The 24,838-nt window shown below is 45.6% G+C and overlaps 3 protein-coding genes across 4 annotated transcripts; 2 read left to right on the forward strand and 1 right to left on the reverse strand.

Moving 5' to 3' along the window:
- Window positions 1-172: 172 nt before the first annotated feature.
- vcp (valosin containing protein) lies at window positions 173-7,670 on the forward strand. Its single transcript, XM_084177111.1, has 17 exons — window positions 173-353; window positions 1,391-1,502; window positions 1,690-1,862; window positions 1,948-2,090; window positions 2,195-2,325; window positions 2,757-2,888; window positions 3,278-3,380; window positions 3,604-3,737; window positions 3,990-4,125; window positions 4,221-4,333; window positions 5,238-5,402; window positions 5,536-5,658; window positions 5,746-5,958; window positions 6,135-6,443; window positions 6,645-6,800; window positions 6,892-7,046; window positions 7,127-7,670. The coding sequence occupies exons 1-17, from the start codon at window positions 337-339 to the stop codon at window positions 7,230-7,232; spliced, it is 2,421 nt and encodes an 806-aa protein (XP_084033237.1). The 5' UTR covers window positions 173-336; the 3' UTR covers window positions 7,233-7,670.
- Window positions 7,671-8,284: 614 nt separating this feature from the next.
- akr1a1a (aldo-keto reductase family 1, member A1a (aldehyde reductase)) lies at window positions 8,285-14,020 on the forward strand (the record flags this gene model as incomplete). Its single annotated transcript, XM_084176373.1, is given in 11 exon segments — window positions 8,285-8,320; window positions 9,515-9,572; window positions 9,575-9,633; window positions 10,976-11,127; window positions 11,245-11,462; window positions 11,519-11,555; window positions 11,587-11,736; window positions 11,821-11,893; window positions 12,069-12,078; window positions 12,081-12,154; window positions 13,946-14,020. Coding segments are annotated over 11 exon segments (927 nt in total). The 3' UTR covers window positions 14,006-14,020.
- A 558-nt stretch (window positions 14,021-14,578) lies between these two features.
- Window positions 14,579-23,666, reverse strand: dnajb5 (DnaJ heat shock protein family (Hsp40) member B5). Of its 2 annotated transcripts, XM_084177186.1 has the most exons (5): window positions 23,599-23,666; window positions 23,133-23,303; window positions 22,054-22,295; window positions 20,830-21,485; window positions 14,579-17,156 (listed from the first exon to the last, which is right to left on the reverse strand). In XM_084177186.1, the coding sequence occupies exons 3-5, from the start codon at window positions 22,262-22,264 to the stop codon at window positions 16,923-16,925; spliced, it is 1,101 nt and encodes a 366-aa protein (XP_084033312.1). In that variant the 5' UTR covers window positions 22,265-22,295; window positions 23,133-23,303; window positions 23,599-23,666; the 3' UTR covers window positions 14,579-16,922. The 2 variants fall into 2 exon arrangements, with proteins under 2 accessions (XP_084033312.1, XP_084033313.1); XM_084177187.1 differs by lacking the exon at window positions 23,133-23,303 and having other exon boundaries at window positions 23,599-23,658.
- Between the last annotated feature and the right edge of the window lie 1,172 nt (window positions 23,667-24,838).

A 24,838-nucleotide genomic window follows, 5' to 3' on the forward strand; every position in this document is an offset into this window, starting at 1 on the left:
ACCTCAACGCGGTGCACTCTGATTGGAATATAGCAGTTTAATGACAGGCGCCTTAGCCAATGGGTCTGAGCACATGGACGTCCCCACTGACTGTCTGAATCCAATTGGTCGTGAATTTCACTATGTTCTCTAGAACATCCAATGTGTTTGGTTTCTCGTATGCAGGAGGTTTGTCCTTTTATGCATCGCTTTGAGAGCGAACTGTGTTTGTGAGCTCAAATCGAGTCGATAACAGTAGCAATAGGAACTGAAGAGAACGGGTGTGAAGTTACTTTGCCAGTGACGCTTCACAAATAGCTAGCTACTTTTTATTTATACATACTATTTCAGAATACCATGGCCTCGGGAGGAGAGTAAGTAGAAATGTGTTACTAGTTGGCTAACTAACGTTAGCTAAAAAGCCAACATATCTAGAAAAGTGTATTTTCACAAACGAATTACTAAACTCGGGTATTTTACCTCAGACATCGTTAGCTAGCTAACGTTAGCATAGTACATGTCATAACGTTACGGTTTATTTAAGAATTTACTTGGCTAACTAACGTATAAGCTAATATACAGTGTTATTGGGAACAGTTATTGGAATGACCCAAACTACTGTTCGTGATTGACAAACGTTTGTAGGTAGGTAACTTAGTTAGCTTACTTAGCTTGACAAAGCGTAGTTAGCTGGGCCTACCGGCACATTTTAGTATGTTAGCTAACTAGCCCGTGACTCGCTGGCCTGCTGGCTTGACAAACTCATCCAACGACCATGATGATAAATTAGAGGCAGGAAATGTCTAAGTCACTGCCAACTCAATTCGTTAACGTTAGTTAGCTAACTAGCTGGCTAGCTACCTAACGTTAGGTAACGTAAGTAGCAAGCTAACTCAAAGCTGGGTGTAAATGTCGGCCTTGTCACTGGCTTAGCTAACATACTAGCCTAACGTTACCAGCCTAGCTAACTAATAAACTGCTCTTTCAAAGTGGTATGATGGTTTAGGTAATTTAGGAATATGGCATATTGCGAAAATGTAAACTAGATATCTAGCTAATACAATAAGGTTACCATACCGAACTAACTAACGTTAGTTACATCAATCTTTAGCTGGTTTAAATATCCGTAGCTTGCCAGCTCGGGATCCCAAAAGTTGTCCTTTTGCTGTGTCATCTGCTCGCCGCTGCTGGGATAACGGTAGCTAGTTAGCCAACATTAGCTAGCTGGCGATGAAATAACAGCATTGATGCTAGCTATTATGGCTAGCTGATTATGAAACTGAAAATGACGTTGCTGGATCAATATTAGGAATAGGACATGTACTGAATGTGTATGGAGTAACAACTGCGAATTATCCGACGGTCAAGTTTGAGTTTTAACTTGTCGCTTTTGTTTCTGTGTTTGAACTAGATCCAAAAATGATGACCTTTCCACTGCGATTCTGAAACAGAAGACCAGACCAAACAGATTGATTGTCGATGAATCCATCAATGAGGACAACAGTGTGGTCTCTCTCTCTCAGGTAGGCCTAAATTACAGGTAATTGGGTGGATTTGTGTTCACATTTAGAATCCCAGAATTTGATTATTCTGGTTCAAAGAAACCATGTGTTATTTTGATACTGCTTCTTGTGTGGAAAAGATCTGGTCCTGCAGTCTACGTATTTAGTACACTTAGTGAAATTAATGTAATTCATGCTCTGTTTTTAGGCAAAGATGGATGAGCTGCAGCTGTTCCGTGGAGACACAGTGCTGATGAAGGGGAAGAAGCGCAGGGAGTCTGTGTGTATCGTCCTGTCTGACGACACCTGCTCTGATGAGAAGGTCCGCATGAACCGTGTGGTCCGCAACAATCTCCGTGTCCGTCTGGGGGATGTCATCAGGTACACACACACACACCTGTATATGTACATAATATGCCCAAAGCAAATTGAGATGAGTGATGTGTCTCTATTTATCCTGCTACAGTATCCAGCCGTGTCCTGATGTGAAGTATGGGAAGAGGATTCATGTTCTGCCTATTGATGACACAGTGGAGGGGATCACTGGCAACCTGTTTGAGGTCTACCTCAAACCCTACTTCCTAGAGGCCTACAGGCCCATCCGCAAGGGTCAGTACACACACACCTGTTACCAATCATTTGGTTTCAAAACTGAGACCGTGAACAGTAGTGTTTTTTCCGTATTTAATTCTGTAATATGTAATTGTGTGTAGGTGATATCTTCCTGGTTCGGGGGGGTATGCGTGCGGTGGAGTTCAAGGTGGTAGAGACAGACCCCAACCCCTACTGCATCGTCGCCCCAGATACAGTCATCCACTGTGAGGGAGAGCCTATCAGGAGAGAGGTGGGTCACAACCTACACCATCACTTGTGGGCAGAGCACACTTCATTTAGCCTATGGAAATCTAGGAGTTGTGCTTTTAGCCAATTGGCATTGCTTTCCCGAAGTCCACAGCACCAGGCTTGGGGGGGGGAGAATCTGTATTGAATCGGGACCTATGCATCCTGAAGTCCCTGCCAATACATTTTTTGTCATTTAGCAGACGCTCTTATCCAGAGCGACTTACAGGAGCATTTAGGGTTAAGTGCCTTGCTCAAAGGCACATCGACAGATTTTTCACCTAGTCGGCTCGGGGATTAGAACCAGCGACCTTTCGGTTACTGGCACAACGCTCTTAACCACTAAGCTACCTGCTGCCCAATACCCGGCAAACGGTAAGCAAACCTACTCTCAAACCTCAGACTTACTTCTGTGTGTGTTTCCTGTGTGTGTAGGATGAGGAGGAGTCCCTGAATGAGGTGGGCTATGATGATATCGGAGGAGTGAGGAAGCAGCTGGCTCAGATCAAGGAGATGGTTGAGCTGCCTCTAAGACACCCTGCACTGTTCAAGGCTATAGGAGTCAAGGTAAAACACACACAGAGCTCCTATCTTCTAGGCCAGGCGTATTCAACTCTTATCCTACGAGGTCTGGAGCCTGCTGGTTTTTGGTTCTACCCGATAATTAATTCCACCCACCTGGTGTCCCAAGTCTAAATCAGTACCTGATTAGAGGGGAACAATGGAAAAAATAAGTGGATCTGGCTTCGAGGTCCAGAATAGAGTTTGACAGAAGGCCTAGAACCGTCAGCCTCTACCCACTGTTTCTTGAATAGTAGAGTTTAAATCATGCTTTCTAAAGTCAAGGAATTCAATTGGCTTAAGCATAGGAAGCATTTTGTTGTATTGGAAACGTGTTCTAATGTCCCCTGTCAACAACACTAAGGAGATTGACATGTACCTCTACTCTCCTCCAGCCCCCCCGTGGTATCCTGCTGTACGGACCTCCCGGTACAGGAAAGACCCTGATTGCCAGAGCTGTCGCTAACGAGACCGGAGCCTTCTTCTTCCTCATCAACGGTGAGATGCTAAACCTTACCCTTTCCCTGGTAGAGGATCACTGTCCATGAATTACAATTTAGTCATTTAGCAGACGCTCTTATCCAGAGCGACTTACAGTTAGTGAGTGCATATATATTTCTTCATGATGTCACTACTCTTTTGTCATTTTGTGGTAGCTGTTTTGATGTTGCTCTGTTTGACCCTTTTCTCGCTGTCTCTGTGTCTGTCCGTGTGTGCGTAGGTCCTGAGATCATGAGTAAGCTGGCTGGAGAGAGTGAGAGCAACCTGAGGAAGGCCTTTGAGGAGGCTGAGAAGAACTCTCCTGCCATCATCTTCATTGATGAACTGGATGCTATCGCTCCCAAGAGAGAGAAGGTGAGGAGAGGGGGAATGGGTATTAACGGTGTGTGTCGGTTGATGTGCAGAACAGAATAATCAAAATGGAATACAAAGGAACCTGAAATCCCCTCTAAAGGACCATAATAGGTCACCCAACAATGACATTGTATCACTTTTCAAAAATGACCCAAGTGTAGCAGCTATAAACAGTGATCTGACATTTTCTGTAGACCCACGGTTAGATGGAGTGGCATATCATGCTTTTATGTTAACCGTGTGTGTTTGTAGACTCATGGAGAAGTGGAGAGGCGTATCGTGTCTCAGCTGCTGACCCTGATGGACGGGCTAAAGCAGAGGGCTCATGTCATCGTCATGGCAGCCACCAACAGACCTAACAGCATAGACGCTGCACTTAGAAGATTTGGTACGTATACACACTTTATCTGTTGGTTACAAGGTGTTTTGATGTTTTATTGGTCAGACGTTGTATACTGGTTGCAATAATATGTGTGTGTCCAGGGCGTTTTGACAAGGAGGTGGACATTGGAATCCCTGATGCTACAGGCAGACTGGAGATCCTGCAGATCCACACCAAGAACATGAAACTGAATGATGATGTTGACCTTGAGCAGGTGTGTGCTGACTATTTTGGCTGTGTCTCAAATGGCACCCTATTCCCCACAGCCCTGGTCAAAAGTAGAGCACTATTTAGGGAATAGGGTGCCATTTGGGACGCCGTCTTGTTAGGTGGCTGACACACATTCGCCTAGGGCTGGGCGATATGGGCCAAATATCATATCACTGTATTTCTCTCGGTATTTGATGTTTCTGAATAATCGTTATATAATGTATGCTTTGAGTAGTTCATGGCAACAAATTAATTCTAAGTAGTTTTAAAGGGTTTTCTCCTTTCTGATTTGCTTTATACCGTTCAACCAAACTTCTACCAAATATAGAGGCCAAACTGACAAAGTATTCCTATTTGTACAACCTTGCATATGAATCAAAATCATTTTTTTTGGCCTCAAACTGGTACTCGACCAATGGTGGCTGTTTGCATTATTATTTGTTCAATTCCAGCATTTTCATCATTTTGAATTTCATGTGCTAATTTATCATTTACAGTGTCACATTTATTTTGTCTTATTTGTCTATTTCTTAAACTCTTTTCCTTTATGAGAATAATTATTCTCCTCTGACTATTTTCGGCTTCAATTGCAGTTGTTACTTTAGCTTCTAGTCGGCCCATTTCTCGGGATCTATTTGGCAAGCTAGAAAGTTAGCTAGCAGTTCTTACTGCCGATTTAAAAACGTATGATTATGGTGATCTTTGAAACATTACTGAACTTTAATGTAACAAATCGAACATAAAAATACTGTTATAGAAGGTAAAGTAAAAATCCAAACCGGTCCGTGATGGATACTAGTATCGTTTTTACGGTTTCTGCCCAGCCCTGCATTTGCCAAACCCATTTAACTGGCAGCATTGTGTTCTGAGGGAGGCCTGCATGTGTTAACTCCCAGTCTTGTGTGTAGGTGGCTAATGAGACCCACGGCCACGTGGGTGCTGACCTGGCTGCCCTATGCTCAGAGGCTGCGCTCCAGGCCATCAGGAAGAAGATGGACCTCATCGACCTGGAGGACGAGACCATCGATGCGGAGGTCATGAACTCCCTTGCCGTTACCATGGACGACTTCAGGGTAAGAAACACACTACCAAGTGTAAACTACGTCACTACGTAGGGTAGACTACACACAATATCACAACCCTGTATATGCTAATTATACATCTACCTGTTATATATAATTAATTAAATGTGTGTTTGTCTTTCAGTGGGCTCTGAGCCAGAGTAACCCATCAGCTCTGAGGGAGACCGTGGTGGAGGTTCCTAACATCACCTGGGGGGACATCGGAGGACTGGAAGACGTCAAGAGGGAGCTGCAGGAGCTGGTGCAGGTAAGACGCGCGCGCGCGCACACACACACAGTTTAACCTTACACACATTGTCATACCTAATTACCTCTATCTTTCTTTTCCCTGTAGTACCCAGTGGAGCACCCAGATAAGTTCCTGAAGTTCGGTATGACCCCTTCAAAGGGAGTGTTGTTCTACGGGCCCCCGGGTTGCGGTAAGACCCTGCTGGCCAAGGCCATTGCCAACGAGTGCCAGGCCAACTTCATCTCCATCAAAGGACCTGAGCTTCTCACCATGTGGTTTGGAGAGTCAGAGGCTAACGTCAGGGAGATCTTTGACAAGGTATGACTTAGAAGTGACTCACCAAAAATAAGTGAACATTTTGTATTAGTGCACTATGGTAGATTCTAAATCAACATGGAGAAAAACTGTGGTCTTAGCATTGAACCCTGCGGCACACCACTACACCCTTTTCAATACTATATGGTTTAATCTCCTGTGTGTTTCTCTGTGTGCAGGCTCGCCAGGCAGCCCCATGTGTGTTGTTCTTTGACGAGCTGGACTCCATAGCGAAGGCCCGTGGCGGTAATGTGGGAGACGGTGGCGGAGCGGCCGACCGTGTCATCAACCAGATCCTGACTGAGATGGACGGCATGTCCAGCAAGAAGAACGTCTTCATCATTGGAGCCACCAATCGCCCTGACATCATCGACCCTGCCATCCTCCGACCCGGCCGTCTGGACCAGCTCATATACATCCCTCTGCCTGACGAGAAGAGCAGGATCAATATTCTCAAGGCTAACCTCCGCAAGAGCCCCATTAGCAAGGTAAAACACAGTTCATAAACGGTACACCCTCCTACGCCTGTCATCATGCCAATGTAGCAAGGGCTGATGATGCAGTTATAATATAAATGTAACAAGATTTAGTGGCTCACACCAATATGTAAGATGTTTCAGGTGCTATAGATCTGTCATATAACCTTGAAGGTCAGTTGTTAAACCCTGTCTCTTCCGTCTGTCCTGTAGGATGTTGATCTGGACTTCCTGGCTAAGATGACCAATGGGTTCTCGGGTGCTGACCTTACAGAGATCTGCCAGCGGGCCTGTAAGCTGGCTATCAGAGAGTGCATTGAGAACGAGATTCGCAGAGAGAGGGAGAGGCAGACCAACCCCTCTGCCATGGTCAGCTCACACACCTCAGTCCTTCACTCAATCTTTCTCTCTCGCTCTCCTTTTCTCTTTTTCAATGAACCTTTCTCCTCCTCGTCTCCAGGAGGTGGAGGAGGACGACCCTGTGCCTGAGATCAGGAAGGACCACTTTGAGGAGGCCATGCGATTCGCCCGCCGCTCCGTCAGCGACAACGACATCCGCAAATACGAGATGTTTGCCCAGACACTGCAGCAGAGCCGAGGATTTGGCAGCTTCAGGTACGTGTGTGACTGCAGGGGTTTGTGTGACTGCAGGTGTGTGTAACCGTGTTTAATGGTTAATATTGTTTTTCTCCCAGGTTCCCCTCCAACGCTGCAGGAGGCAGCGGTCCCAGCCAGGGTACCGGGGGCACTGGCGGGGGGCCAGTGTTTAACGAGGATAACGATGACGACCTGTATGGATAGATGGACAAACAGACGGATGGATGGTGCCACATGGTGGCCAGCTCTGTTATCATACCTGTACAAACACTCAAACCCAATTGACCATTTTTAGGACTCTGTGCTTCTTTCATGTGTTTCTTTTTGTATGATGATTGCTCTCTGGTGGAGAAAACATGTAGCCTGGTTTGATCTGGAAGGGGGGCAGTGGATATAGGTGAAAAGTTAAAGGTGAAAAGTTAAAGGTGATTGGTTGACTGATGTGGGGGGGTAGGGGGGCTTGAGTGGCCTCATTCTGAGTTTATTTCAATCCCATGTGACTGCCTTTAGTGGTGGGATTCTATGCGAGACTATAAGAAAGGGGGGAAAAAAGATAGCTAATGACTTAATTTTTTATGAGTAGTAGCATATAATGTATGACAAGTTTGAAAATGTTGAAAATAAAATCTCACGAAATGACAATGTAGTTTGACGTTATTGATATCTGTTCCCATTCCTTGTTTGACACTTGGTTCACTATAACAGTTGTCTAACCAGTTTCTCATTCCTTTAGATGAGATGTCAGGGAGGGGGGGGGGGGGGCATCAATGTAAATAGTCTGGGTGGCCATTTGATTAATTGTTCAGCAGTCTTAGGGGTAGAAGCTGTTAAGGAGCCTTTTGGACCTAGACTTGGCACTCTGGTACCACTTGCCGTGGGGTAACAGAAGAGTATGACTGGAGTCTTTTGACAATTTTTTTGGGCCTTCCTCTGACACCGCCTAGTATAGAGGTCCTGGATGGCAGGAAGCTTGGCCCCAGTGATGTACTGGGCTGTACGCACTACTCTCTGCAGCGCCTTACGGTCGGATGCCGAGCAGTTGCCATAACAGGCGGTGATGCAACTGGTCAGGATGCTTTCGATGGTGCAGCTGTAGAACTTTCTGGGGACCCATGCCAAATCTTTTCAGTCTCCTGAGGGGGAAAATATGTCTGCCCTCTTCACGACTGTCTTGGTGTGTTTGGACCATGATAGTTTGGCTTGTTGAGTAGGAGTGTCAACCCTAGTGTCCTTCCAAACCTGGTCACCGTACCACCATGGCCACCTACTCATCCCTGGCTTCCAATGGCCTCGTAGCGTTAAATACCTGTAAATTACAATGGACAGGAGTTGAATGCACGAGCTGTCGTTAACATGTATATCCAAAATGGTGGCCATTGTTTCAATGTCTGCAATCCCTTATCTGACCACACTGTGTCACACTTACCTGAACAGACCATCCCAGGGTGCAAATAAAAAACACCATTTAAACTTTGACCACATGAAATTGATGTTGACTGTCTATATTCAAGTGTATTTAATGAGACTATGAGTGCGTTCTTCTGTCTACAAGTGTAAATGGGTTATTTGCATGTGGGCTGTTTCGGGCCCCGTTGTTCCTCTGTAGATGCGTAAAGTCCGTTTTGCATGTTTTCCAACAGTTTGGGTTACAGATCAACAGATCCAGCCAGACTTTGAACTTTGTCTAAAACCAGCGTGACTCCTGAGCATCACACACTCTGGCTGACAGACATCTGATAAGAACTATCACTCCTTACTGTTCCTTACTCTAGCATGTTATACACGGACATAACTTCTCACATTACAGAGAACCTTTACTCTTTCCACAGGTGGAAAGGCGCCAGGATGTTTGTGACTGAGCTGCACTATGGTGTCTTTAATTCTTTCATCACTATTTGCTCACAATGCGGTTCAGCGCAATGTTGAAAGGGTAGCAATCTACTGGAACAAACTCAATTGAAGCTGAAACAAGTAGCGGCAGGGGGTAGGGGGGATTCTGACTTCATGACCTCAGACCACTCAACCTATTTTGGGCATTGTACTTTAATACAATTCTATATCACGTGACATACTGTAGTACAGGATTATAATACTATGATGTTACTTAGTAATGTGCGCTCATCAAGCCAGCCTGTGACTGCTGTCATAGTTGGATCAACTATTTAGCTATAGAAGATAAGTTCATATACTTATATTATGATGGGTTCAGAGAGAGTGTTTGAAAGAGAGACAGAGAAAAGGGAGGATTTGGCTGTTTTAACTGTACTATGGGGTATCATATCCCTGTCTCAGACAGATATATGCGAAAGAAATGAGAAAGCATGTGCATGCTCGCAACTGAAGAAAAAAAATCTAGTGAAATTGCAAAAAAAAGTGTCTGGACACCTATAATATGCCATTGGCATAAGAAATTGAGATTGTCCTTTAATGCTTATTCAAAAACCTTAACCTGTGTGTATGGTTTGATTATCTGCGTCTCTCTGTAGGTGAAGCAGGAGGTGCTGGCGGCTCTAGACTGTGGCTACAAACACATTGATTGTGCTGCAGCTACAGTAACGAGCAGGAGGTGGGTGTGGCACTGGCTCTGAGGCTGGGACCAGGAAAAGTGAACCACACACACACTACGTTTCCAGGGCTGTTCTACGCTTCCGGGACCATTCCGGGACCATTCTGACACAAACACAATAATCAGGTAAAGGAAAAGTAGAAGTTTGATCGAAGAGCATTAGGAAAACTCTTTTGAAAAGCTGTGCATGTACACAACATCACCAAAAGTATGTGGACACCTGCTCGTCGAACATCTCATTCCAAAATCATGGGCATTCATATGGAGTTGGTCCCCCCTTTGCTGCTATAACAGCCTCCACTCTTCTGGGAAGGCTTTCCACTAGATGTTGGAACATTGCTGCGGGGACTTGCTTCCATTCAGCCACAAGAGCATTAGTGAGGTCGGGCACTGATGTTGGGCGATTAGGCCTGGCTCGCAGTCGGCGTTCCAATTCATCTCAAAGGTGTTAGATGGGGTTGAGGTCAGGGCTGTATGCAGGCCAGTCAAGTTTCTGTATTGACCTCGCTTTGTGCACAGGGGCATTGTCACGCTGAAACAGGAAAGAGCCTTCCCCAAACTGTTGCCACTAAGTTGGAAGCACAGAATCGTCTAGAATGTCATTGTTTGCTGGAACTAAGGGGCCTAGCCTGAACCATGAAAAACAGTTCCAGAACTTTATTCCTTCTCCACCAAACTTTACAGTTAGCAATATGCATTGGGGCAGGTAGCTTTCTCCTGGCATCCGCCAAACCCAGATTCGTCCGTCGGACTGCCAGATGGTGAAGCGTGATTCATCACTGCAGAGAACGCGTTTCCACTGCTCCAGAGTCCAATGGCGGCGAGCTTTACACCACTCCAGCCGACGCTTGGCATTGCGCATGGTGATCTTAGGCTTGTGTGCGGCTGCTCGGCCATGGAAACCCACTTCATGAAGCTCCCAACGAACAGTTCTTGTGCAGACGTTGCTTCCAGAGGCAGTTTGGAACTCTGTAGTGAGTGTTCCAACCGAGGACAGACGATTTTTACGTGCTTCAGCACTCAGCGGTCCCATTCTGTGAGCTTGTGTGGCCTACCAATTTGCGGCTGAGCCGTTGTTGCTCCTAGACGTTTCCACTTCATAATAACATCACTTACAGTTGACTGGGGCAACTCTAGCAGAGCAGAAATTTGACGGTGCCACATTGAAAGTCACTGAGCTCTTCAGTAAGGCCATTCTACTGCCAATGTTTGTCTATGGAGATTGCATGGCGGTGTGCTCGATTTTATACACCTGTCAGCAACGGTGTGGCTGAAATAGCCGAATCCACTAATTTGAAGGGGTGTCCACATACTTTTGTGTATATAGTGTATGTGTGTCACGTATTACATGCGCGTGTTGATCCCCTGTGGTGTCCCCCAGGCCCTGCGTCATGAGGATGTGTTTCTGACCTCTAAGCTGTGGAACACCCAGCATCACCGTGACTATGTAGAGACAGCCTGTAGGAAGAGTCTAATACACCTGGGACTGGACTACCTGGACCTCTACCTCATGCACTGGCCCATGGCCTTCCAGTGAGCAATACACCTAATCACACCTCGAATTTGACTTTCCTCACCTCAACAAACACACTTGTACTAGAAACCCTTCCCACACAGGTTGGTCCTCTGAGCTGCCTGTGTGTTCTCCAGGCGTGGGACAGAGCTGATGCCCAAGCGGGCCGATGGGAGTGTGTGTTACGACAACATACACTACTGGGAAACCTGGGTTGCCATGGAGAACCTGGTTGATAAGGGGCTGGTCCGAGCCATCGGTCTGTCCAACTTCAACGGCAGACAAACAGATGATGTCAACACCCTCGCCAAACACTGTGGTCAACCAGGTATGGGACTGTTTGTGTGTGTGTACAGTATGTTTGTGTAATCATGTCTGACTGTGTGTTGGTGTAACTCTGTGTCTTTGTAGGTGGAGTGTCCCAGGCCGAGCTGCTGAGTCACTGCAGGTAGGTGTTTGTGTGTGTGTGTGTATTCCAGGGCGGTAGATGTAGGTGTGACGGCCTACAGTCCCCTGGGTAGTGCTGACCAGCCCAGGGACTCGCCTGACGAACCCTGCCTGCTGCAGGACCCTGGACTGGGGGCTATCGCCAACCACCACAGAAAGACCCCTGCTCAGGTCATACTCACGTAACACTCAAACACTTCAGTGTAACTAACTAGCTGTAGTGTAATAGACAATGCTCATGTGTCTGTGTCTCTCTATGTCTCCAGGTGGCAGGTACAGAGAGGGGTGGTCTGCATCCCCAAGAGCGTCACTCCCTCCAGGATCCAGCAGAACCTGCAGGTCAGGGGGACAGCGCCATCTAGTGGAAACCAGTTTGGAAACTACTCACCTCTTCCCCCAAATGTGACTTTTCGCGAGAGATGGAGCTGGCTGAGTCTAGGAAACTACAGGCTATAATTCTGTGTAGCTGCTGTGATTGTTTTCTTGAATGGGCGTTTGTTTGTCTGATTGACAGGTGTTTGACTTCTCCTTTCGGATGAAGACCTGAAGCAGATCGAGTCGTTCAACAGAAACGAGAGGTACATCGTCCCGGCTGTGGAGGTAAATTCTGATTGTCTCAGATGAGACCTCAGGGTGCAGGTCAATAGTCTTATATACAGCCTCCTTCTTAGACAGGTGAAGAAGAGCAGATGAGGATGATACAGTGGGGAAAAAAAGTATTTAGTCAGCCACCAATTGTGCAAGTTCTCCCACTTAAAAAGATGAGAGAGGCCTGTAATTTTCATCATAGGTACACGTCAACTATGACAGACAAATTGAGAATTATTTTTCCAGAAAATCACATTGTAGGATTTTTAATGAATTTATTTGCAAATTATGGTGGAAAATAAGTATTTGGTCACCTACAACCAAGCAAGATTTCTGGCTCTCACAGACCTGTAACTTCTTCTTTAAGAGGCTCCTCTGTCCTCCACTCGTTACCTGTATTAATGGCACCTGTTTGAACTTGTTATCAGTATAAAAGACACCTGTCCACAACCTCAAACAGTCACACTCCAAACTCCACTATGGCCAAGACCAAAGAGCTGTCAAAGGACACCAGAAACAAAATTGTAGACCTGCACCAGGCTGGGAAGACTGAATCTGCAATAGGTAAGCAGCTTGGTTTGAAGAAATCAACTGTGGGAGCAATTATTAGGAAATGGAAGACATACAAGACCACTGATAATCTCCCTCGATCTGGGGCTCCACGCAAGATCTCACCCCGTGGGGTCAAAATGATCACAAGAACGGTGAGCAAAAATCCCAGAAACACACGGGGGGACCTAGTGAATGACCTGCAGAGAGCTGGGACCAAAGTAACAAAGCCTACCATCAGTAACACACTACGCCGCCAGGGACTCAAATCATGCAGTGCCAGACGTGTCCCCCTGCTTAAGCCAGTACATGTCCAGGCCCGTCTGAAGTTTGCTAGAGTGCATTTGGATGATCCAGAAGAGGATTGGGAGAATGTGATATGGTCAGATGACTTTTTGGTAAAAACTCAACTCGTCGTGTTTGGAGGACAAAGAATGCTGAGTTGCATCCAAAGAACACCATACCTACTGTGAAGCATGGGAGTGGAAACATCATGCTTTGGGGCTGTTTTTCTGCAAAGGGACCAGGACGACTGATCCGTGTAAAGGAAAGAATGAATGGGGCCATGTATCATGAGATTTTGAGTGAAAACCTCCTTCCATCAGCAAGGGCATTGAAGATGAAAAGTGGCTGGGTCTTTCAGCATGACAATGATCCCAAACACACCGCCCGGGCAACGAAGGAGTGGCCTCGTAAGAAGCATTTCAAGGTCCTGGAGTGGCCTAGCCAGTCTCCAGATCTCAACCCCAAAGAAAATCTTTGGAGGGAGTTGAAAGTCCGTGTTGCCCAGCGACAGCCCCAAAACATCACTGCTCTAGAGGAGATCTGCATGGAGGAATGGGCCAAAATACCAGCAACAGTGTGTGAAAACCTTGTGAAGACTTACAGAAAACGTTTGACCTGTGTCATTGCCAACAAAGTGTATATAACAAAGTATTGAGAAACTTTTGTTATTGACCAAATACTTATTTTCCACCATAATTTGCAAATAAATTCATAAAAAATCCTACAATGTGATTTTCTGGATTTTTTTTTCTCATTTTGTCTGTCATAGTTGACGTGTACCTATGATGAAAATTACAGGCCTCTCTCATCTTTTTAAGTGGGAGAACTTGCACAATTGGTGGCTGACTAAATACTTTTTTTCCCCACTGTATATGAGACTACTGAGATGCAGCCAATTCAGCTGAGCTTCAGTTGAGCCATGGGGTTTTGTGGTTGTACCGAATGGAACTGTGTGTGTTCTTTTCACAGAGGGACGGAGAGTGGAGGGACGCAGACCACCCTCATTTCCCCTTCAACGATCCTTACTGACCTGATCTGGAGACAGATCTACTGACCCCACATCTAGAGACAGATCTACTGACCCCACATCTAGAGACAGATCTACTGACCCACATCTAGAGACAGATCTACTGACCCCACATCTAGAGACAGATCTACTGAATCCTCGTACATACAGTACCAGTCAAACGTTTGGACACACCTACTCATTCAAGGGTTTTTCTTTATTTTTACTATTTTCTACATTGTAGAATAATAGTGAAGACATCAAAACTATGAAATAACATTTATGGAAACGTGTAGTAACCCAAAAAGTGTTAAACAAATGAAAATATATTTGAGATTTGAGATTCTTCAAAGTAGCCAACCTTTGCCTTGATGACAACTTTGCACACTCTTGGAACACTCCAACTGATCCAGTGTTCCGATGTATGGATATTTAATCTGTGAGATCATTGGACAATAAATGATGAATAAATCACCCTTTCCTTCCGCCCTTGAAGTAACCACAGAGCTGAGAGTGATGGATAGGTGAAAGCAGTAGAATGGGGCTCAGGTACAAATAACTCCTCCACTCCTCACATAAACACACAGGACCGTACATAGCTTAGTACTTGGTTTATTGGTTGTCATTGTAAAATTCAACTCACATAAGAATCTTTGTCAAAAGTACAGAAGCTGTGAAACAGTGAGAATCACTCAGTCGCAAGAAAACCCATTCTCACACAGCACCAGGCCAAGGCTCACTTTCTGCTCTAGCCCCACCCCTACCCCCATATCCCAGAGACCCTGTGGCTGCTCTGCTTGACAGGCATCATTATTAGATCCAGATTGAGTCCCTCTGATTTCTGTATCTCTTGGCTGTGTGTGAACATGAAAATATGTTTGGCACCACCTATAGGCAGGGCAGGGAACAACAACAGTATCACCCTGTTTCCTTAAATTCCTTATATTTCCACTATACTGTAGACCAGGGCTTTCCAACCCTGTTCCTGGAAAGCTACCCTCCTGTAGGTTTTCATTCCAAGCCCAGTTGTAACTAACCTGATTCGGCTTATCAACCTGCTAATTATTAGAATCAGGTGCGCTAAATTATGGTTGGAGTGAAAACCCACAGGACGGTAGCTCTCCAAGAACAGGGTTGGAGAGCCCTGCTGTAGACCTTCCTTCAATAGAAAACAAATTACAAGTGGCAAAAAGTGGACCAAGAAAAGGGTCTCCATTTGATATTGATAGTCCTGAAGTGATGTATGATAGTACCAGACTGATAGGTCCCTCAGCGCAGTACAGATCACTGCAGCCCCCATACAGTCAGTGCCAGAACACACTGGTAGAGTACCAGCACCTAAAATGTTCTACTGCTTGAGTAGCAGCACTCTTATATATTTATATACATATCTAATCGCTTTAAAGAATTGCAGCGTTCCAGCTCTTAAATATAAACAGTACTGGCACCCAAAATGAGTACCAGCATCTATTTCACTCCTTCACTTCAAGCACCGCATACAGTATCAATCCCACTACACTCCCCACAGTCAGAAGACAGCATCCACAGTAGATCAGTCCTGGCTATCTGGGCAGGTTTACATTGAATGTGTTTCACAAAACTTATTTTAAAGTTTCATAGAAATGTGTCTTTATATTCTCTGCGTTTAACCTGTGGACACTGAGTGTGTGTGTGTGTCTCCAAGTTAAGGCACTTACCAGTCTCCCATTGAGTCAGGGAGAGCTTAAGGCAGTTATTAAAGACTCAGTCATTCCCTTTGAGACACACACCACAGGGATCAAAGCACCTAGAGATGACGGACAGGTGAATTCCGGTCCTGGAGGGCCAAAACACTTCTGGTTTTGGTTTCTACCTGGTAGTTAATTGCACTCACCTGGTGTCCCAGGTCTGAATCAGTCCTTGATTAGGAGAGGATGAAAACCAGAAGTTTCAGCCCTGACCTAGACGATGATGACCCATAGTGCAGGGGTATTCAACTCTTACCCTACGAGGTCTGGAGCCTGCTCACACCTGATGTCCCAGGTGTAAATCAGTCCCTGATTAGAGGGGAACAATGGGGAAAAAAGCAGTGGAACTGGCTTCAAGGTCCATAGTGGATTACACACTGCTGGGCTGCTGGGGGACTCAGCCAGTCAGGGTGTCTGGATCAGAGACATAGATACACAGAGTTCAGCAAACTGTCCACCATGTTACAACTAAACCTTCCCCAACAATGACATGCTCATTTACGCTTTGAGTGCTGATTATGGCGAGCAAATCCAAATCTCAAGACATGTTTGCCAAACTATACATCTATGTCATTGGTTCTGCACTGGGAGGAGCTGGTAGTAGTGGCTGTTGTATTAGCAGTAGCCGTGTCCAGCAGATAACCCATAGAGTTCACACATGATGCTTTATTAAACATAAGAAACAGAAACAGATGATTATGTTAAAATGGGGAGCAGAGACTGAAGCTGCTGGTTGGGTGTACAATAATAGAATCAACTTTCAACTCCTCTGTAAAATCCTGAACAATCTTCTCTTTTTCAAATAAAGTGTTCCTCTCAACTCATCCATAAGAAGAGAAGAAGAAGAGGATCGGGGGATGTATAAAACCCTTGATAAGTATGTAGAAAAAAGAGCGTTAAGAAAAGGAGTTCCGGTAAAAGCCAAAGCCACGCTGAGCCGTTCTTCCGTATCACTTCGCCATGTCCATTTGTGTGCGCTTGGGCAAAAAGAGAAAATAAACTAAAACATCCTAAAACTGGAGTTCCTCTTGGCACTTCTGTCATTCCCAGAAGAAAAAAACCTTTCCCTTAAAAATATGAGTGTCCATGTAACGTTGTATGGTAAAAACAGTGATTTCTTGAAATGGGGGAAGAGGGGTTGGGTCCAACTGGTAAAAATGGTTTGTGTGTATATGGTGGGGGGGCAATGAGTCTGTGGGGGAGGGGTGTTGTCCTAAGACTGGGGCAGGTGTTGTCTGATGATCTCTCTGGACTGGGGAGGGATCCTGTCTGGGAAGCGAACCGTGAACTCTACGATGAGGTCGCCGCACTGGGTGGGGCTCTTCGGGAGGGGCAGGCCCTCCCCCCTCAGCCGTTTTACTGTTCCCGGCTTTATGACGTCATGGCAGGTTAGCGGGATGACGCGGTTATCCAGGGTGGGAATGTTCACCGTACAGCCACACAGCGCCTGGGGGAGGGGGATATGACAGGGTTTACTACTGTATCATATAGCACAAACATCTTCACTATATTTACTATATGACTGCTTCATTACAACAGTGATTCTCAATCCGTTCCTCTTGGCGTTGCACATATTTGTTCTATTCACACCCGATAATGACAAAGTCATATTTTGTTAGTTGTTAATTAATTCAGTGATTAAGAATAGGTGATAACGTGTTTCGGGAGCTATGGAGGTAGAACACTAGTATCTGTTCCAGTTCAGCAGTCTAGAACACAGGTTCAGCTGGATAACATTAGGGAACATGACTTGGCGCTCAGAGTGGAACAGAATGACATCATCAGCTACAATGGATCACTCCCTCTCTGACACTAAAACAAGATTCCTAGTCTTGGAAACCCCGGTGTGTGTGTGCTTGTGTGTGTGTGTAGGGTTGATGGTTGGGGGGTTGTAGAGTGCACAGGGGGCTAATTTTAGAGTGTGGTCTCATTTCTACAGCTAATGAAGTAAGACTGAATCAGCTGAGGTCGTAGACACGCACACACAAACACACACAAACACACACACACAGAACCTGAAACCTGAGCGCCCAAAGAAGTAGGATGAAGTGTCCTATAGCCACTGATCTAAAGTCAGTTTTGCACCCTAATGATCAAGCTTAAAATTAAGTAAAAGTAAACTGATCCTAGATCTGCAACTCCTACCCAGAGCAGGCAGCACACCATATTAACTCCAACCCTAACCTAGGGCCAGGGTTGGGTAGTAACAGATTACATGTAACAGGGATTACTTAATCCGAATACAAAAACTAAGTAACTGTAATCAGCTTGGATTACTTACAAAAATGAATAATTGGATTATACTTGCATTCTTAAAAACAACTGATTACATTTGGGATTACTTCATCTAATCTCAACAGGAAACATTTATAAAACTTTGTCAGCATTAGCCCACTTTCATTTAGCACACCCAGCAACAAAATGTTGGTGCGACCATATCATGGGCTGGTAGCACCAACTGAAAATGTTAGTATGGAGCCCTGTGACTATGCTCTCACATCAAACATATGTGTTGTAGGATATTTATGCTTTCACAATAGTCCCCAATTTAGAAATAGTAATGTTACTAAATTAAATAATGCTATATTAGATGCACATTTAAAAAATGTTTTTAAATGTCTGGATGTTAGAAGTGAAAGTTATCCCAAAGTAATCCAAAAGAATGCGTTACTCATTTTGAGTAATCCAAAGGATTACGTTACTGATTACTTTATTTTTCATGTAACTGTAATCAGTAACAGATTACATTTTCCAAGTACAATTTGTAAATCGCTCTGGATAAGAGCGTCTGCTAAATGACGTAAATGTAAATGTACTCCGCCCAACACTACCTAGGGCTGGGTTTAATCAGTAGCGTCGAAGATCAGCGTTATAGTGTGATTGAAATTTAAAGGCAATGTTTCCGCGTTCATGGCGACTGCATTCTCGGTAAACGCTGCATATGTCACCTCAATCAAAAATTACCTTTACATTTCAACCTCGCTACAAAAAGTATATTCTGCGCTATGGATTGAATCCAGCCCCTTGACAGGTTGCCATGACACTGGAGGCACACAGACAGCTGACATAAGGCCAGTTTAAGGATGTAAGCCTCAGCTCAGACATGGGAACACCAGAATAATATAGTCCACTCCTGATAAGTGCAAACTCTGATTAAGTGCAGTAGGCCTACAGTTTTCCAGTCCCAGTTCAATAACATGACACTCTTATGAATTGCAAATTCCTCTTAGAGTTAGCCTGCTAAGTATGGATTATGTGTATGTGTGCTTCCTTCCTTTTCTTCACACTGTCACCGAATGACAAACTGTCCTGATTTAGAGAGAACAGCTGAAGACAGCAGGGCTTGAAGCCTGCAGTTACAGGTTAAGGCCACCGGCTCCTCTGATAACATAAAGGTCCAGACTCCAGACATCTTGTAGAGGTCATTGAACGGTCATAGAATGGTCATAATGCAGGGTAACAATTGTGCCAGAACTCCGTAATAATACCTTCCTGTTGGATGGAAGCAGAGCTCTCTGGCAGCTCAAATTAAGCTGTATTTGCTTTGGATAATGATTCAGATTACCCAAATCCCCAATACTCTCTCTACCTTCAACATCTCCCCTTCCTCACCTCTCTCTCTGGTCTCTCTCCTTCACTGGATCTAAGTTAGCATACTGTATCTGTGCATTTTCCGAGGACAATAACTATGTCATTTTACTTTGCACATTCCACTAACTGGACTGGACTGGCTTTATTCTCTTTACTAGATACATTAGGGGCTCGATTCAATCCGTATCGCAGAAGTTCACCGCTATAGCGCGTTTGAAATGTAAAGGCATTGTTCCCGCGTGAGCAAAGACTGCATTCACAGTAAACGATGCATATGTACGCTCAATCGGAAATGACCTTTACATTTCAATCACGCTATAGCGCTGAACTTCCGCAATACGGACGGATTGAATGGAGCCCTAGGTCTCCGTCCCTGATGTTACCCTATTCCCTACATAGTGCACTACTCTTGATGCATTAACTATCTCATAACTAAAACATATTTATATGGCAGTATGTGACACTAAGATAGAACTGTTTATGACAGCAGTAAGACAGGCCTACTGGTTAATGAGCTTATCTGAGCACTGCGGTCCTTGTATAAACTAATACAGTATGTACATAACAAGCGCCTGTTTAGGGTCTGTCATTAGCCAGTCCATGAATATAGGCAGCAGATGAATGGCAGCTATATTGGAACTATAAAATAGTGTTTCATTTCACAGCTGAGCTTGATGACCACACAGGGATAGAGCTTTAATTAAATGAACTGTCTGTCAAGGTACCACCCTCACACCACAATCCTCTCTCTCTTGCTCTCGCTCTCTCTCTCTCTCTCTCTGTGTCTCTCTCTGTGTCTTTTGCTCTCTCTCTCTCTGTGTCTTTTGCTCTCTCTCTCTGCGTCTCTCTCTCTCTGTGTCTCTCTCTCTCTGTGTCTCTCTCTCTCTCTGTGTCTCTCTCTCTCTGTGTGTCTCTCTGTGTCTCTCTCTCTCTGTCTCTCTCTGTGTCTCTCTCTCTCTCTGTGTCTCTCTCTCTCTCTGTCTCTCTCTCGCTCTCTGTGTGTGTCTCTCTCTCTCTGTCTCTCTGTGTCTCTCTCTCTCTCGGTGTCTCTCTCTCTGTGTGTGCGTGTATGAAAGAGAGGGAGAAAAAGAGAGCTGTCTAAGTGTATAAATGCTTTATTGTGTGTTTTTGCAGTACATGACTTAGTGAGTACCATAACGACTGTTGTGATCATTAAAAGAGCTATCATAAAAGAAGACATATGAGGCAGGACAGGGCAGAGTGTGAGTGGGCCTGTCACACAGGGACAACACATTCCTCCATGCTCACTCACACTGCAGTGGCAGATAGACATTCTGCAAAGCACTCAGTCTGCCCACCCAGGGCTCAGCTCACTTCACAGAGACTGGAGGGATGTGATGAACAAGGTAATGTACTCATCAGAGGAACAGTCTCTTTTATGTGGAGTACCAATGTTTAACTGCACACACATACACATCTTCCACCACTGCCCACAGCCTAGTGCTAGAAACATGAACAGACAGAAAGACAGACATACAGAAAGACAGTGACAGACAGACAGCTCCTACCTCCTTCAGACTGATATTGCCAGTGTAGATGATATTGGAGCCGTCCCTCCTAAAGTGGGCGTGTCCTTTGTCTTTGAGCACAAAGGCGATGTCTGCTGGAATGTTCTCTGGGGTCTCGTCCCCCTCCTTAGGGAAGGTGATCTTGGTGCCCTCCTTCCATCCCCTCTTTATCACGATGTTCAGGATCTTATCCTCTGTACGGCTGCTCCTGCCATCAGGGTTCAGCCTCCTCCTGGTGATCTTCATCCGCTTGGTGCAACCGTGGAAGATCTCCTCCAGAGACACCTTCAGCTCGTGGACGACCGGGGGGTCCTGCTGCCTCCTGGACCCCCCCAAACGCTCCGACTGCACCCCCCTCCTCCTGCCCCCACCATGGCCAGGGAAGCCATTGACCCCCCCGGGGAAGCCGAAGTGTGTGAAAGAGGCGAAGGGGTCTTCCTCATTCAAGTCTGTTTCCATGTCATGGTCGTTGTGGACCTTGGAGTGGACGCCGTTGGAGCGGTTATGGTGGTTGCGGTGCGGTCCGAAGAACATATCGAAGGGGTTGGAGCCGCCGAAAAAGGAGGCGAAGGTGGCATGGGGGTCCCCATGGAAGGTGTAGTGGTACGACCCACCAGGGACCCCAGACTGACCACTACTGCCCCCTGCCTTCAGACCTGACAGAGAGGGAGAGAGAGAGGGCTGTGAGTACACTCACGCATCCTACATGCAGCCTAATTCCCCTTCCGTAGAGAAAGGAGTGAGTTACAGAGTTTTAGAGATTCGTTTACAGCAGGTAGGAGGGAATTTGAGGAGCGGAGGCCCTGGAGGCATGAGCAGCAGTCAGAGAGAACCCACGTGGGTGAGAGAGTTCCCACGGGATCCGGTGGGGGGGGTAGCAGTGGTCTAGCAAGAGCCTTGCTGCTACAGAAACTGATAAGACTACCCACAGCTAAACACACACCACCTCACTGCTATTCTTATCTCCGCCTCCGCATGGATTCAGGCCTATCTGAGAGATGGAAACACACTGTGAAAGACCCGGTCAGCCAGGAGGGAACACACAGTCAGACTGTCAGAGTGTAGAGGTAGAGGGGTGAGGTAGGGGGGATAGCTAAATAAATAAAGGAGTTTGCTCAGTGTTCTCTCTCTCACACACACACACATAAAGATAAACGACTTTATGACAGTTATATAATCACACCGACCACACTCTCAGAATAGTGAGCACCCTCTCTATCTTACCCTCCTCTCCTAGCTGGTCATAGATGACCCTCTTTTTGGGGTCACTCAGAACTTCGTAGGCCTCAGCAATCTCTTTGAACTTATCCTCTGCGTTGGCGTCTGTGTTCTTGTCTGGGTGGAACCTCAGTGCCATGCGGCGATACGCCTTCTTGATCTCCTCCTCGTTAGAACCCTTAGGGATACCCAGCGTCTTATAGTAGTCCTTCCCCATGTCAGCGACCCCCAACACACACCCTGGCTCTCTGGAGGTAGAAGGAGAGAAAGGTTACTGGGTTAGGCATATACCTATGCCTGAAAAACTGATCCACACAGACTGGCTCTCTGGTGAGGCACACACACGTGAGTAAAAAGGTGAGTCTTCTAATTAATCTAGAAGTCTTTACTCCATTACAGATTATTTGTGGAATTTGCCATGTTGCTATGCTATGGTAATGTAGTAAGGTGTTGCCATGGCAGTGTAGTAAAAGCTCAAAGTTAGTGAATGTGAGGAACTCCCTACCATCTGGCACCTCTCAATCGGCTACACACACACATATGCTATCAGTAGTCTCATGAAACCGCAGTGCTGTTAGCCTAAATATGACACTATGCGTCTGTCAATGTAGGCTACAGTCTGCCCTGCGAGCTATCTTATAGCTGAATAAACTACAACAGATGGTAGGCTATTTGTAGGCCTATGTATGGTTGTTATTTAGGTTTTCATGTAAATACCCACATCACTGTGAATCTCTACCGTAGAAAATGAGACAAAGAACCAGCACCTGTCACCCAGTATAGTGCCGATCTGTGCCGCACCGAATTTTGCTGTCGTTGTTCCGCCAGTTAGGCAAATTATAGGCTATTACCGGCAAATATGTAAAAAGACAACAACGCCTCTCTAAGTGTGAGAATAGGTTATGTCAAGAGACAACAACGCCTCTCTCAGTGTGAGAATCGAACCTATCGATTGACGAATGCAGAAACCGGAGAGGTGCAACACAACCTATTCCACAGGCTTCAATGAAAGAGGTGGAAACGGATAGTGAGCGCTGCGGAGAACACACAAGAATGGAAGAAGGATGAAATGAAACGTTTCCTACCAGTGATAATTTTCAGCAGAAAAATCGGCAGATCATATGAACATGTCCCGGTCCCTCTCTTCTCTCCCGCGCTGGTATCCCTCTTGGGTCTTTATTATGTGACGTCAGAGTTCAAACGCTCACCGGTTCCGAAATAGTCGGTGACAGAACAACGCTGTGACGTCAATTAGGCTAATAAAACAAAAACCCATGCCATTCAATCAATGACTCAAAATCACATAGTTATGCGATGTGTGTGGTTCTGGTTAAATTAAATAGACATTCAACACTTATTTCCACTTCCAATGTTAAACTTCAGAGGAGAAATACAGCGTAGGCCTACACCAACAACCCAATTCCTGTCCTGGCCATAAGCTGAAATAGCCTAATACATAGGCTACTGGCTCTGGGTCAGAACTAGTCTATATCTACTTCGAGTTAGTCTAGTAAGTTAGTCCGTAGCCGGTGTGTTTTAGTAGCGTCTTACCGAACCCTAGTGACTGTCTCTGGACTTCACCAACTGTCCCTCGCCGCTCCTCCGCGCGACAGCTGAGTATTTGCCGGTGGAACTCTGCCTGTTCAAAGCGCGATGTCAGCCACGGAGGACCCGCCCATCAATCCGTCGGGCAGACGGTCGGATTGTTCCAATCCACAATCCCACCGATGGGAAAAGACAGCCTGACTGTCTACATCATTTGTTGCGCTGACTGAGGCGTTTATCAAATTCAGTTCACCCAATTCAGTTCACCCGAGTCAATTTATCCAATCCATTTAATCATTGATCCACTCAGTGAGGTGTTGGTTTACTTGACTTCCATTCCTGGGAGGAGATAAACAGCCTGGACTAGTCTATATCATGGCTCTGCTTCACTCTGAGAGAGCTGGGATTCTACTCTAAAAGAAAACAGAGACATATTAGGAGTCTCTCTCTCTCCCTCTATGTGAGAGAGTGTGATAGCAGAGCCTAGGCAGATTTTTCCAATGCCCTTGGATGGTACTGGAGGCTGAGGCGGTGTGTGTTTGTGTGTATGCCCCTGGATGGTACTCCAGGCTGAGCTGTGATATAAACAGAGTTGGTACGTGTGATCACTGGCAGTCAGGGACTAGAACCTTCACACACACACACACACACACACACACACACACACACACACACACACACACACACAGAGAAGCCTGAGGAGTGAGTCAGTCTCTCACTCAGCACAGAGACAAGGGCTACATTTCAATAGTCTTAAGTGGCTTCCTCTCCTTGTGTCCTTTCCTTAATTTACATAAATCTTACATCACTTCCATTCATCCAATGTTGTCAGTTCAGTACAAATGAAGAGGAGAGGAGACAAGGAGAGGAGGCCATTTTAGACTATTGAGATGCAGCCTGTGTCTCCTTCCCAATATTCTGCTCTATATATACTGTATTTATATCTGTCCACATGTCTACCTCTTCTCCTTTTCCTTTCTCCTCTTTCAAGAGGATGTGTTATGTCATCAGTAGAGAGTTATGCTGTAAGAATATCTTCTTTGACATTTTTACCGTTAAGGACATTAACCACCTGCTTGGTACTTACATCCCATTTGAAAGAGAAGATGATTATACATGTAAATGTACCTCCAAGAGAGATAAGAGAGCGCAGAACCATTAGGAGGTGGGGGAGGATTGAAGAGGTGGAGATAGGTGGAATGGGTGGAGAGGTAGAGATGCAGGCATGTCACTCAAGGTGGACAGA

Source organism: Coregonus lavaretus (assembly GCF_964263955.1).
Source record: "Coregonus lavaretus genome assembly, chromosome: 14".
NCBI classification, from domain to species: domain Eukaryota; kingdom Metazoa; phylum Chordata; class Actinopteri; order Salmoniformes; family Salmonidae; genus Coregonus; species Coregonus lavaretus.

What these genes read in the sequence shown, in the direction of transcription:
- vcp (XM_084177111.1), top strand. An exon ending in ATGATGTTGACCTTGAGCAG is followed by an intron (nt 4,334 to 5,237) that starts GTGTGTGCTGAC and finishes TCTTGTGTGTAG; the next exon opens with GTGGCTAATGAGACCCACGG. An exon ending in AGCTGCAGGAGCTGGTGCAG is followed by an intron (nt 5,659 to 5,745) that starts GTAAGACGCGCG and finishes TTTTCCCTGTAG; the next exon opens with TACCCAGTGGAGCACCCAGA.
- dnajb5 (XM_084177186.1), bottom strand. Translation starts at nt 22,264, where the DNA reads ATGGGGAAGGACTACTATAAGACGCTGGGTATCCCTAAGGGTTCTAAC. An exon ending in TGACCAGCTAGGAGAGGAGG is followed by an intron (nt 21,486 to 22,053) that starts GTAAGATAGAGA and finishes CCTCTCTGTCAG; the next exon opens with GTCTGAAGGCAGGGGGCAGT. An exon ending in GCAATATCAGTCTGAAGGAG is followed by an intron (nt 17,157 to 20,829) that starts GTAGGAGCTGTC and finishes CCCCTCCCCCAG; the next exon opens with GCGCTGTGTGGCTGTACGGT.